The sequence below is a fragment of the Bos taurus genome, chromosome 11 (assembly GCF_002263795.3).
Source record: "Bos taurus isolate L1 Dominette 01449 registration number 42190680 breed Hereford chromosome 11, ARS-UCD2.0, whole genome shotgun sequence".
Lineage (NCBI taxonomy): Eukaryota > Metazoa > Chordata > Mammalia > Artiodactyla > Bovidae > Bos > Bos taurus.
In genome coordinates this window covers 44376048-44389787 of record NC_037338.1, presented here as the reverse complement: position 1 = coordinate 44389787, position 13740 = coordinate 44376048, and the positions used below count along the sequence as shown (strand labels likewise).

The following is a 13740-nucleotide window of genomic DNA, read 5'->3' as shown; positions in this document are numbered from 1 at the left end:
GTTTGCAAAGTAGTATCTCTGCTTTTTAATACGCTCTCTAAGTTGGTCATAACTTTTTTTCCAAGGAGTAAGTGTCTTTTTATTTCATGCCTGCGGTCACCATCTGCAGTGATTTGGGAGCCCAAAAAAATAAAGTCTGCCACTGTTTCCCCATCTATTTGCCATGAAGTGATGGGACCAGAAGCCATGATCCTTGTTTTCTGAATGTTGAGCTTTAAGCCAACTTTTTCACTCTCCTCTTTTACTTTCATCAAGAGGTTCTTTAGTTCTTCTTCACTTTCTGCCATAACAGTGGTGTCATCTGCATAACTGAGGTTATTGATATTTCTCCCAGCCATCTTGATTCTAGCTTGTGCTTCATCAAGCCTAGGGTTTCTCATGATGTACTCTGCATATAAGTTAAATAAGCACGGTGACAATACACAGCCTTGATGTACTCCTTTTCCTATTTGGAACCAGTCTGTTGTTCCATGTCCAGTTCTACCTGTTGCTTCCTGACCTGCATACAGATTTCTTAAGAGGCAGGTCAGGTGGTCTGGTATTCCCATCTCTTTCAGAATTTTCCACAGTGTGCTGTGATCCCTACAGTTAAAGGCTTTGGCATAGTCAATAAAGCAGAAATAGATGTTTTTCTGGAACTCTCTTGCTTTTCTGATGACCCAGCGGATGTTGGCAATTTAATCTCTGGTTCCTCTGCCTTTTCTAAAACCAGCTTGAACATCTGGAAGTTCGTGGTTCACATACTGTTGAAGCCTGGCTTGGAGAATTTTGAGCATTACTTTACTAGCGTTTGAGATGAGTGTGATTGTGTGGTATTTTGAGCATTCTTTGGCATTGACTTTCATTGGGATTGGGATGAAAACTGAACTTTTCCAGTCTTGTGGCCACTGCTCAGTTTTCCAAATTTGCTGGCATATTGAGTACAACACTTTCATAGCATCAACTTTTAGAATTTGAAATAGCTCAACTGGAATTCCATCACCTCCGCTAACTTTGTTCGTAGTGATACTTCCTAAGGCCCACTTGACTTCACATTCCAGGATGTCTGGCTCTAGATGAGTGATCACACCATCGTGATTATCTTGGTCGTGAAGATCTTTTCTGTACAGTTCTTCTGTGTATTCTTGCCACCTCTTCTTAATAGCTTCTGCTTCTGTTAAGTCCATACCATTTCTGTCCTTTATTGAGCCTATCTTTGCATGAAATGTTCCCTTGGTATCTCTAATTTTCTTGAAGAGATCTCTGGTCTTTCCCATTCTGTTGTTTCCCTCTATTTCTTTGCATTGATCACTGAGGAAGGCTTTCTTATCTCTCCTTGCTATTCTTTGGAACTTTGCATTCAAATGGGTATATTTTTCCTTTTCTCCTTTGCTTTTCGCTTCTCCTCTTTTCACAGCTATTTGTAAGGCCTCCTCAGACAGCCATTTTGCTTTTTTGCATTTCTTTTTCTTGGGGATGGTCTTGCTCCCTGTCTTCTGTACAATGTCACTAACCTCAATCCGTAGTTCATCAGGCACTCTGTCTATCAGATATCAGTCAGGTATATCTTTCCCTTTATCCTTTGCCTTTTACTTCTCTTCTTTCCTCAGCTATTTGTAAAGCCTCTGTAGATGATCACTTTGCCTTCTTGCATTTCTTTTTCTTTGGAATGGTTTTGATCACTGCCTCCTGTACAATGTACAATGTTATTGTACAGGACAAACATGAAGCTCCATCCATAGTTCTTCAGGCATACTGTCTACCAGATCTAATCCCTTGAATCTGTTCATCACCCCCACTGTGTAATCATAAGAGATTTGATTTAGGTCATGCCTGAATGGCCTAGTAGTTTTCCCCTACTTTCTTCAATTTAAGCCTGACTTTTGCAGTGAGGTGCTAATAATCTGAGTCAACTCTAGGTCTTGTTTTTGCTGACTGTATAGAGTTTGTCCATCTTCAGCCCTAAAGAATATAATCAGTCTGATTGCGGTATTGACCACGTGGTGATGTCCATGTGTAGAGTCATCTCTTGTGTTATTGGAAGAGGGTGTTTGCTCTGATCAGTATGTTCTCTTGATGTTAGTGTGGACTTATCATGTATAGCTCTTATTATGTTGAGATATGTTTGTTCAGTATCCACTTTGTTGAGAGTTTTTATCATAAGTAGATATTGAATTTTGTCAAACATTTTTTCAGTATTCACTGAGATGATCATATGGTTTTTATTCTTCAGTTTGTTAATATGGAGTATCTATCACACTAATTTGCAGATGTTAAGCCATCCTTGCATCCCTGGAATAAGTCCACTTGGTCACAATGTATGAACCTTTTAGTATATTTTTGAATTTGATTTGCTAACATTTTTAGAGATCTTTGCACCTATGTTTGTCACAAAAAACCTGCAATTTGATATTAAATCTTTGAATATTTTGTGGAATTCATCAGTGAAGCCCTACCTCAGGAAACATGAAAAATTTCAAAGAAATAATTAAATCTTACACCTAAAGGACTAGAAAAAAGAAGGAAAAACAAAACCGAATGTTAATAGAAGGAAGGAAATAATAAATATTGGAGCAGAAATAAATGAAATAGAGACTAAGAAAACAACAGAAATGATCAGTAAAACTAAGAGTATTTCTTTGAGATTTTTTTTTCTTGGGAGAATTTTGGTCACTAACTTTGTCTGCTAACTTGTAATCAGTCAGTTCAGATTTTCTCTTTCTTCATGGTTCAGTCTTGGAAGATTATGTTTCTAGAAATCTTTTCATTTCTTCCAGGTTGTTGGCATATGATTGTTCTCAGTAGTCTCTTATAATCCTCTATATTTCTGTGGTGTCAGTTGTAACTTCTTTTTTCCTTTCTGATTTTATTGTTTGGACCAGTTCTGTTTCTTTCTTGATAAGCCTAGCTAGAAGTTGGAGAATTTATCTTTTCAAAGAACCAGCTCTTAATTTCACTGATCATTTCTGTTGTTTTCTGTTGATCTGTTGATCATTTCTGTTTAGGTGTAAGGTTCGATTATTTGAGATTTTTCATTTCCTGAAGTAGGCTCATATCACTATAAACTTCCCTCTTAAAACTGCTTTTGCAGTGATCCGTAGATTTTGGATCATTGTGGTTCCATTTTCATTTGTTTCTAGGTATTTCTAAAATTTCTTCTTTGATATTTCTTTTCAGTGGCCCATTCATGTTCATGATTTTTTTTTTGTTTGTTTTCTCCAATTTTTCTTTTGATTGATTTCTGGTTTCCCACAATTGTGGTCAAGAAGATGCTCGATATGATTTCCATCTTTGTAAATTCATGGAGGACTGTTTGTAAACGGATGTGATTTGTCCTGGAGAACCTTCTGTGTGTGCTTGAGAAGAATATGCATCCTGCTGCTTTTGGATGGACTGTTCTGTATGTGTCCATTAGGTCCACTAGGTCCATTCTTCTGGGTTTGGTGTGAACCTCGTGATGACCATTACTCTTTAATGGATAGATTGCTTATCTCTATTTTGTTTAGTTCTTTCTCTGAGGCTTTATCTTTTCTTTCAGTTGCAACATGCCCTTCTGTCTCCTCATTTTGCCTGATTCTCTATGTTTGTGTCTGTGTATTAGTAAATCATCTGTGTCTCCATGTCTTGTAGGAGTGGCCTTGTTTAGAAGACATCCTGTGGGGCCCAGAGGCACCAGCCTGCCTGGCCACCAGAGCCAGGCACTCGAGGGTCCCCTCTGTGGGTGGTGTGTTCCCCCCTGTTGTGGGGGGCTGTAGTTACTGCTTAGGCACACTCGTGTGTGGGCCCAGCCACAGCAGCTGCTGGACAGTGGTGGGCAGAGTTCTCACTCAGCCAGGGTGAGACCTCACCTAGGTGCAGGGGTTGGTGGGCTTCATCAGGGCACACCCACTGACACTGACAGGTTAGATTTTGTTGTTTAGTCACTCAGTTGCATCCAAGTCTTCACAACCTAACAGACTGCAACACACCAGGCTTCCCTGTCCTTCACTGTCTCCCGGCTTCATCAGGGCACACCCACTGACACTGACAGGTTAGATTTTGTTGTTTAGTCACTCAGTTGCATCCAAGTCTTCACAACCTAACAGACTGCAACACACCAGGCTTCCCTGTCCTTCACTGTCTCCCGGAGTTTGCTCAAACTCATGTCCATTGAGTCGATGATTCTATCCAACTATCTCATCCTCTGTCATCCCCTTCTCCTCCTACCTTCAATGTTTCCCAGCATCAGGGTCTTTTCTAATAAGTCAGCCCTTTGCATTAGGTATTCAAAGTATTGGAGCTTCAGCATCAGTCCTTCCAATGAATATTCAGAGTTGATTTCCTGTAGGATTGACTGGTTTGATCTCCTTGCAGTCCAATGAGATTCAAGTCTTACAGTCCAAGATTCTCAAGAGTGTTCTCCAACACCACAGTTCAAAAGCATCAATTCTTCGGCACCCAGCTTTCTCTGTAGTCCAACTCTCACATCCATACATGACTACTGGAAAAACCATAGCTTTGACTAGATGGACCTTTGTTGGCAAAATAATATCTCTGCTTTTTAATATACTGTCTAGGTTTGTCATAGCTTTTCTTCCAAGAAGCAAGCGTCTTTTAATTTCATGGCTGAAGTCACCATCCACAATGCTTTTGGAGCCCAAGAAAATAAAGTCTGTCACTGTTTCTATTGTTTCCCCGTGTATTTGCCATGAAGTGATAGGACCGGATGCCATGATCTTCGTTTTTTGAATGTTGGGTTTTAAGCCAGCTTTTTCCACTCTCCTCTTTCACCTTCAAGAGACTTTTTAGTTCCTGTTCGCTTCCTGCCATAAGGGTGGTGTCATCTGCATATCTGAGGTTATTGATATTTTTGCCAGTATGAAAAGGCAAAAAGATATGACAAGTTAGATGGAACATTCCAAAATTGTACCCACTGGGGTGGCATAACAAGGTAGCCTGCAATTTCTGAAATGGCTCCAGCTAGTGAGTCAGTCCCCAGGGAACATCCCCCCGGCTCCTGACCCCTGGCAGATGCTGCCACATTACTCAGTGGCCTGTGCGCTATTCAGTCTGGTATTTTTATGCTGGTTTCTGGGTTGAATGAGTCTGCATACAGGCCCACTGAGAGCACGTTTTCCATTCCAGGTGCTTCTGTAGTTTTCCTGGTATTTTCTGTTGGTTTTCAAAGCCAGGTATTTGGGGGGCTGGTCTCTCCTGAGTGGGATCGAGGGGTTGGGTCCCTTCTGACTGGACCGTGGTGGCTGGGGAGGGGTTTCCTGGCGAGTCCGTCTCTCTGTCTCCTGTGCTCTCTATTGTCCTCCTGCCCTTAGTGGTGGAGGCTCTGTCCATCCAGTGTTCAGGTCCCTCTCTGAGGAGGTGGTCCCATAATGTGGTTGTGGGTTTGCTGTCTTCCTGGGAAAAGACAAGTTCAAGAGTGTCCTGTGCCGCTATCTGAAACCCTTTCCTCAGCCAATTCTGCTGATCGAAGGTCAGCAAGCAGGCACGTGTTTTGCTGGCCTGAGTCCATGCGGCACTGGCACCTAGAGGAGCAGGAGCAGGCTCTTTGCAGGAGGATGGGAGAGAATCTCACTTATTTCAGAAGAAATGAGCAAGCCGTCATATGGAGGCAGAAGGGTGTGAAGTTAATGAAGGCGCTAAAATTTTTTAATCACTGCTTGATTAGAGTCTATAGACAATTAGCAGCAAGTGAAGATCTTCCATAGAAAAGAGCAGTTATGCGGTGAGCGGCGGCTGTTCCCAGCAGGCTGCTCATGGGAACACAGCTGCAAGTAGAGGCTGGGCAGCCACAGCTGCCGCGTGTCCAGACTGCATGCTGTCCAGCCGAGGGCACCAGGGAAGGGGCTGACGTGTCCCCAGACTCACTCCCCCAGGGCTGCATCAGCCTGGAGGCGGGGACGCCTCTTCTAATGGGCAGGAGAGCCCCCTGCCGGCCACCCGGCCATGGGGAGAGCCTTGTGAACCAGACCTCCCACTCTTGTCTGAACCAAGTACCTTCAGTACCAGCCTTGTGAGTGAATCCACTGAGACAAATGAATCCCAGGCCAGTTCTGGAGCAGCCGGCTCTGTGTCCTCTATGGAGGCATGTGCAGAGCTGAAGTCCTTTGGAAGGAGTAGAGCGGGAGTGGAGGAGGAGTGGAGGGGAGGCTGAGGGGAGAGGCACGTGGAGTACCGGAAATCCTGCAGGCGCTATCTGGTTCTCCTGGCCCTGGGCTCTGTGGGCATCGGCCTGCAGCTCCAAGGCCCTGCCGAGGGCACCCTCCAGGCTGGTGGGCGCGGACGAGAGGGTGGGGACAGAAGAGGTGCAGACGATGCACCCTTCCCTGTGGCCACACTCAGACCGGGCCTGAGTGACCACTGCACTGCAGGGGCCACAGAACTGCAGACATCAGGCTGGGAGCCGCCAGCCCCTCCGGAGCATCCCAGGCCTGCGCACGAGCCTCAGGCAACAAGCAGCCCCACGTGCAGGAAAAACGCTGGCAAGGCAGTCTGGCTTCCCCTGAGGCATCGAAGGGAACAGGTTGGGGGGCAGGGGGTGTGCCAGGTGAAGTCAGATTGGTTTACACTCCACCCCCCAGCAGTGCACACGGAAAGACTGAACTTGAACTGTTGAGACCAGAGAACAGATTGCTCCTCGGAGAATGAATTCACAATAAGATGAAGGCCTCTGGACCCCCTGCTCCCGGCCTCACCCCAGCTTCCTACGGGGCCTACCAGGCCCTGGGGCCAAGAACAACTGCATGCCTCCAACTCGCTGCATAAACAGAGACACTCCATCTTTTTGAACCTCAGTTTGCTCAGCTGTGAAATGAGTAAGTAGCCCAGCCTCAGAGCTCATGTGGGGCTCCAGCAAGACCATAACAGACTCCAGCTTCCCACCCTGTCTGGACTCCGGACACCTGAGGGGGATGGGCTCTGCACGCTGTCCCACAGGTGATGGCAGCGCCTCCTAAACAGAGTTCTGATTGATGATGGAGGAGGGTGCCCCGTCCCCTGGAGTGAAGGGGTCCTTAGAAGCAAGCCTATCTCCCTGCATGGTTAGCGCCTGAGGGCACCAGGATCACTGGCATCTAGTAAATGAATGAACAGAATGAACTGAAACCAGAAGGAAACATCACCTCCCACTGCTATGACTCTAGAGGAGGCAGGACACAGGATAAATCAAGATATGCTTGCAGACCTGCTCACGACTTGGCTCAGCAGAGCCCATGGTCCCAGAGGCAAGAGTCGGGGAGGAGGTGCCCCCACCCAGTGGGGCCCGTAGTTGGTCCAAGTTTGGGGAGTCGGGTGGTAGTGTCAGCCAAGTTCACTTCTGTTGCCTGTTTTCTGCCTTTATTACCTCATTAGGAACCACGGTGTGTTTCTCTAAAGTACAAGTGGGATTTTGAAAGAAGACTGTTTCAATGTAAAGGCTTAATCAGGGTGCCTTAAGGCCCACAGTCTGAAAATAACTCATTCTCACTGTGATGGGAAGATCCTGAGAGGTGAACACAAACCTTGTTCCCTGAATGGCTTGGGGATTCCAGGATTTTGAGTGGGATCATCCACTCATCCCCAGAGATCACTCTGTCATCTGAAGACCCCTCCCTGAATCACAGACAGACAGACACACACACATACACACAGCTCGTCGGGCCTTTGCTGCAGTTGCTAACACATGTCTGTCTTTTAGAATCTGGGTTGATGCCACTGTGAAAGTAGGTGCCAGTGGGCACTATGCTAGGTGTGGGGGAGGCTTGCTGGGTGTGCGGGGGGACTGTGCCATGTGGAGGGGAGGGCTGCCCTGGCTACTGGAACCTCTGAGCCTCTCGCTCACTGCCCGAGGTCCTACTCTCCCCAGCAGGGACAGCACTTCACCCTCGGATGGCCCTCTGTCCACAGCTTCATGCTCCACTGGGCAGTGGACAGTACAGGTAGCCCCTGAAGTCACCCAGGCCCGGAGGCTGGGAGGGTGGCTAGGAGGCAAAGAAGGAGGCTCCTGGGGCCCAGCAGGGGCAGTGTGCCCACCAGGCCCATCCTGAAAGGAGGCCCAGGAGATGATGCTTCTTTAGAAATGCATCTTGGGATTTCCCTGGCGGTCCAGCAGTTAAGACTCCATGCTGCCATTGCAGGGAGCACATGTTCGATCCCTGGTCAGGGAACTAAGGTCCTACATGCCACATGGTTACAGCCAAAAAAAATTGTTTTAATGCATCTTGTTTCTTTGTTGGAGTGAAGCCCCCACCACTTTTCCTGCCCAGATCTTGCAAGCAGGGTATTTGCCTGAAATCATTCTCTCTGTTAGGTCAAACATTCCCTTCCACAAACCCCCAAAGTAGCAAAGCACTTATCAGAGGTTCTGAGGATGGTGCCAGGGGCTCAGGATATTTCAAAGAGTCCTGGCAAGTGAGGAGTGCAGTGTCTAAGCCCTCAGCTAGGGCTCACACCACCAAGCTGTTAAAAAATCTTGAAAGTAGAATTTCAGTTAGTCACCTATCTAAGGAGTCCCTAATTGGGCTGGTTTTTTTTTTTAAAAGGGCCTCCAAATCTCCTCCAGTTTTCATGGCTGGGTGAGTGGGCAGGTGGGACTAAACGAGGAAACCCACCCAAAGCTGCGTAGTTCACCCGTTTTCCCTAAAGCCTTCTCTTGCCCAGAGCTGCTGCTGCTGCTAAGTCGATTCAGTCATGTCTGACTCTGTTCGACCCCATAGACGGCAGCCCACCACACTCCCCCGTCCCTGGGATTCTCCAGGCAAGAACACTGGAGTGGGTTGCCATTTCCTTCTTCAATGCATGAAAATGAAAAGTGAAAGTGAAGTCACTCAGTCGTGTGCGACTCTTGGCGACCCCATGGACTACAGCCCACCAGGCTCCTCCATCCATGGGATTCTCCAGGCAAGAGTACTGGAGTGGGGTGCCATTGCCTTCTCCAGAGCATCAGGTATTAATCAGAGAAAAGAGAACAAAGTGGACCCAGACAGCTGGCCCCTCATCTGGTCCTGGCAGGGCCTCTCTGAGTTCAGCCTGCAGGTTGGCAAAGGGTGTGGAGCCCGTGGCTCCAGGGGTCTTTCCCCGGGGGCTCCTCCTGGCCCCTGACTGCCCACCAAGTGTGCGAGGGCACCCTTCTGTCCGCGGCACCACTCACCACCTGCTTCTTGCCCACAGGTACCTGGCGCTCTATGCCTACAAGCCCCAGAAGAGTGACGAGCTGGAGCTGCGCAAGGGCGACACGTACCGCGTCCTGGAGAAGTGCCGGGATGGCTGGTTCAAGGGCACGGCCCTGCGCACCGGACTCTCAGGCGTGTTCCCTGGCAACTACGTGACACCCGTCTCCAGGTGAGGCCCTCACTACCCGCCTCCTGTGGCCGCAGCCGTGTGGAGACCAGAGACCGCGCCCCGCCTGCTTTCCTTCTGCCCGCTGCCCCGGGGAGAAGGTGGCCGGGAGGAGCTGGAGCACCACACGGGGGCATGTCACAGGGCCGGATCTTGTGGGCACAAGTGCATGCATGTACGTGTGCACACATATGAGTACAGTGGGTGTGTGTGCAAAAGGCACATGCCATTCACACACGTGAAGGAAAGATTTCATGTTCCCAAAAGTTAACCATTATTACTGAGTGGAACATTATGAGTAATTAATTTTTTTCTTTCCTTGTCATTTCCTGTGTTTTACGAATTTATGGTTACATTATTTTTATAAACTGGCAAAAGCAAGTTTAATAGTTAGCTCGAGGTGACCCAGGGTTGTCAGATGTTTTCATGGAGAGGGGCGTCCCCTGCAGGTTTGGTTTAGGGTTGGCCTCGCTCTGGGGAGCCCCGGATGCCTCAGCCCAGTGTTCACAGCCCAGGACCTGCAGAGACCTGCTACAGAAGCCCCACCCCACCCCCTGTTAAGACTCCAAGCAAAGTAAACACCCAGACCTGCACTGACACAGCCTGATTTGTACCTTCACAGCAGCAGGCCCGGGAGCCTCATCCCCCATACCGTCCTGGAAAGGCCCACTTGTGAGCCCTGTGGCCCTGTGGCCCTGTGCAGGGAGGCCCTTCTCCCCACAGCTGCTCTGCAGAGGCTCTGCTTGCTCCTACCATGGGTGGCTCCCCGAGCCTCATAGCTGAGATCCAGAGGAGACAGATGGGGAGTTTTTCCGGCTCTTGGACAAATGGAAGGCGTGTGATCCTGATAATGGATCCTAGGAGTTCCCCACCCCAGCCCCACATGCTTGGTGCTGGTGCATGGTTCAAGCTGGCCCGTGCAGGGGGAGGAGCCACTGGGGCCTGTCTCAGAGTCCTGTGCTCCACGGTGTGTCCTGGACTCTCCACATCACTTTCTCTGGAAAGTCTGGGGTAAAACCGCAAACACAAGGCTTGTCTGCGCCCTTTCCTGGACTCCCAGGAGTCCCTCATCCAGAAGGAGCCGGGCCCCTGCCTCCTGCTGCCTGCCAGATGTGCCAAGCCCATTCCTTCTGCCTCTGTTTGGGGACACACAGCTGTTTGTTAGACTAAATCAAGGCAGTGACTCTGGAACAAAATATCTGATTAGCATCACTTCCCTGTTTCCTTTGGCTCTTTCACTGGTTGTCACATATGCAGGTGGAGAGACTGTGTGGTTGTCAGGGGCTCTGCTGTTCAGCCGGGCCTCTGGGCACCACATGCCCAGGTCATCTTGGTACTGCTGTAGGACTTGTCCTGGATGGCGTGGCCTCCAGCTCTCAGAGCCAAGCGGCTGAGCGATGCTTCATCAGTCTGTGTGGCGTGAGTGTATCTGTGCCCTCCCCTGACTTCATTCTGTTCATTTCCTCAGGATTCCTGTAGGAGGGGCTGGGCCACCCCGGAATAATGCAGTCGGAGGGTCTCCCCTGGCCAAAGGGATGGCCACAACCATGCACCCAGGCGGTGGGAGTCTGAGCAGCCCGGCCACGGCCCTGAGGCCAGCCCTTCCCCTCACCACAGCCCAGGTCCCAGCTCAGCACCAGGCCGCCTCTCCCCCACTGGGCAGTTGTCTGAGGCACACAGTCCAGCCAGCAGCCAGCCAGGCCCGGAGCGCCGGCCCCACTGGTATGTAGCAGCCTCCTGGGGACCTCACTCTGCTGGAAAATTTGAGGAAGCTGATCTCAGGGACACAAGTTATGAGTGTCCTTTGGCCCAGGTCTTGAGCGGTCCGTGGAGGGGTGCCCTGTAATCATGAATTTATGCTAGTCCTGGGGAACATGTTGACATATCTTCATAGCCTGTCCTGTAGCTGGAATGGATTAGAAAATTCACAGGTGTTTATACACTTCATGCAGCAAGAGGACTGGCTGGACCAGTGAGGTGACCTTGGCACCTCTGGGTGGCCCTGTGAGCCACTGTGGGTCACCTGCATCTACATGCCAGGCACCAAGGGGTCTCCTGATGAGGCAGCAACCCCCCCTTCCCCGCCCCACCCAGGACAGAGCTGGTAATGAGACCAACCCACAGAGGTGCTTCCTGAGATGCTTTGAGGCTGAGGAGTGATGGCCACTGCTCCTCATGCAGCTTCATCAGTAGAAGACCAACCAGAAGTCAGGACAGTCTAGGTGGCTCCCTGTGTAGCATGAGATGAGAGGAAGTGTGGGGAGGTTCCTGAAAGTGTGAACAGGGTAAACGCATCTTGCTTGGAAGCTTGGCAGTCAGCTAAGAAGAACTGCTAAGCTTGACTCACGTGGTCCTCCTGGGAGCCAGGCCAGTAACTTTCCGACACATAAGCCAGTAACATTGTCACTGTGCGGTGAACGGGACCCAGGATGGGAGGAAGTGCCTCTGAGTTTCATTTAAATGATTCAGAATTCTTTTCCACTCCCACCCCATTCTCAAAAATAATCTCTTTCTCAGAATGTCTTTTTTTTTTTTTCCAAATTATTTATTTATTTTATTTTGGGCTTCCCTGGTGGCTCAGTGGTAAAGAATCCACCTGCCAGTGCACGAGAGCAGGTTTATTCCCTCAGTCAGGAAGACTCTCTGGAGAAGGAAATGGCAACCCACTCCAGTATTCTTGCCTGGGAAATCTCGCGGACAGAGGAGCCTGGCAGGCTACAGTCCAGGGGGTTGCAAAAGAGTCGGACACGACTTAGCAACTAAACAGCAACAACAATTTATTTATTTTATTTTTGACTGTGGGCTGGGTGTTCATTCCTGTGCACAGGCTTTCTCTAGTTGCAGAGTGGAGGCTATTCTTTATTGTGGTGCCCGGGCTTCTCGTGGTGGTGGCTTCTCTTGCTGTGGAGCTCTAGAGCGCCTGAGCTTCAGTAGTTGTGGCACATAGGCTCGGTAGTTGCAGCTCACGGGCTCTAGAGCCCAGGCTCAATAGCACACGGGCTTAGTTACGTGTAGAATCTTCCTGGAGCAGAGATCAAACCTGTGTCCCCTGCATCGGAAGGTGGATTCTTATCCACTGAGCCACCAGGAAAGTCCCCGACAGCAGCCCTACCCTGGTGTCCAGCTTCATGCTGGGTGTTCTCATTCAGCCACAGCAGGCTCTGTACCAAGGAAGCCCTGTGGATGGGCTTGGCCCCGCCTTTGTGTAGGTTTGCTAAGACTCACTTTGTAAATGTGGGAGATGATAAAGGACAGGGAAGCCTGGTGTGCTGCAGTCCATGGGGTCACGAAGAGTCAGACATGACTTGGCAACTGAACAACAAGAGTCCTTCATATATGTTTTTTTTTTTCCCTAAATTAGTGGAAAGTGAGGTCTGTCTTTCACCTGGCCAGTAGGGCCCTGGAGAAGAGCTTGTTGTCTCTGCCCTAGAAGAATCTGCAGCGATATCACCTGTGGCCAACCTCTCGGCCCAGCCGTTACCTTCCATCCAGCCATGGCTCAGGGCAGCTGATGGTGCTCATTGTAGCCTCCAGCTGTGGATGCAGCCCCTGAGGCCTAGAGATAGCGTGCCCAGGGAGTGCCCACCCACTGCTGCACGGCTGGGGAGACATGCACTGAGGTGCTGGTCTCCTGGGCCTGGAGCTCCCAGGCAGGGCCTCCTGCTTGTGACCCCCTCATCCATTCCCCAGCCTGCTCTGTGCTCCATGATGCTGAGAGCCACGGCAGGCCTGCCTCTCACAGAGTGTACATCCATCCCAGCCACCCAGCTCTGCACCAAGTGCCCTATGATGGCCTGTCCACACTCCACCATGTCAGGAACCCACCAGTTCAAGGAGGAATATGACCTGCCCATCTCATTTATGGAATGGAATAACAGCAGAATCAAAGAAATCGGCAAGCCAGAGCAGAACAACACTCTCTCGGTCCTCAATCACCATGGTAACCAGCATGGGTAACAGGCATGCTCTTCCATCTGTTTAATTCACGTGTGGGAGAGTGAGGCACAGGATGGTTTAATGGCATGCTGGGTGTGTTCCAGCCCAGGGCTGGTCCCCAACTCATGTGCCACAGCCAGGATACAGGATGCCCCCATCATAGCGGTAATTAGGTATCTGGAGTCCCCACAGCATTTTCCACTTCCTTCTGTGTCTGGAAAGCAAGAACACACTCCTGACAGTGTGCACAGGCAGGGGATCGCTCACTGCAGTGACTGCCCCATCTCAGCAAACCCCAGCTCTGGCACCTGGGAGATCCTTGTTAGTGTCCTCAGACCAAACCACAGTCATGGACAAAGGCCTGGTTGCCTTGGCCGTGGTGCCCAGAGGGCAAGGGCCTCACATGGCCAATCATTTATCAGCAAAATGCACTGGGAGAGAGCTGGGTGCACGAGGGCTCTGCTGGGGTCTGGACCCATTTCTATCCCCCACCTTAGAGAGGAAGATGAGGAGACC

The 13740-nt window shown here is 49.7% G+C and overlaps 1 protein-coding gene across 3 annotated transcripts in view; it reads left to right on the top strand.

Annotated features, from left to right (window-relative positions):
* Positions 1–13740, top strand: part of SH3RF3 (SH3 domain containing ring finger 3) — a 162860-nt gene that overhangs the window by 113353 nt on the left and 35767 nt on the right. For all 3 annotated transcript variants that reach the window (XR_003037172.2, XM_059891754.1, XM_002691276.5), the window contains 2 exons: positions 9121–9291; positions 10757–11010. Coding sequence is in view for 2 of the 3 variants with exons in the window: in XM_059891754.1 (XP_059747737.1) it covers positions 9121–9291; positions 10757–11010 (425 nt within the window). In the remaining variant the exon portion in view is untranslated. The remainder of the gene's footprint in view (positions 1–9120; positions 9292–10756; positions 11011–13740) is intronic.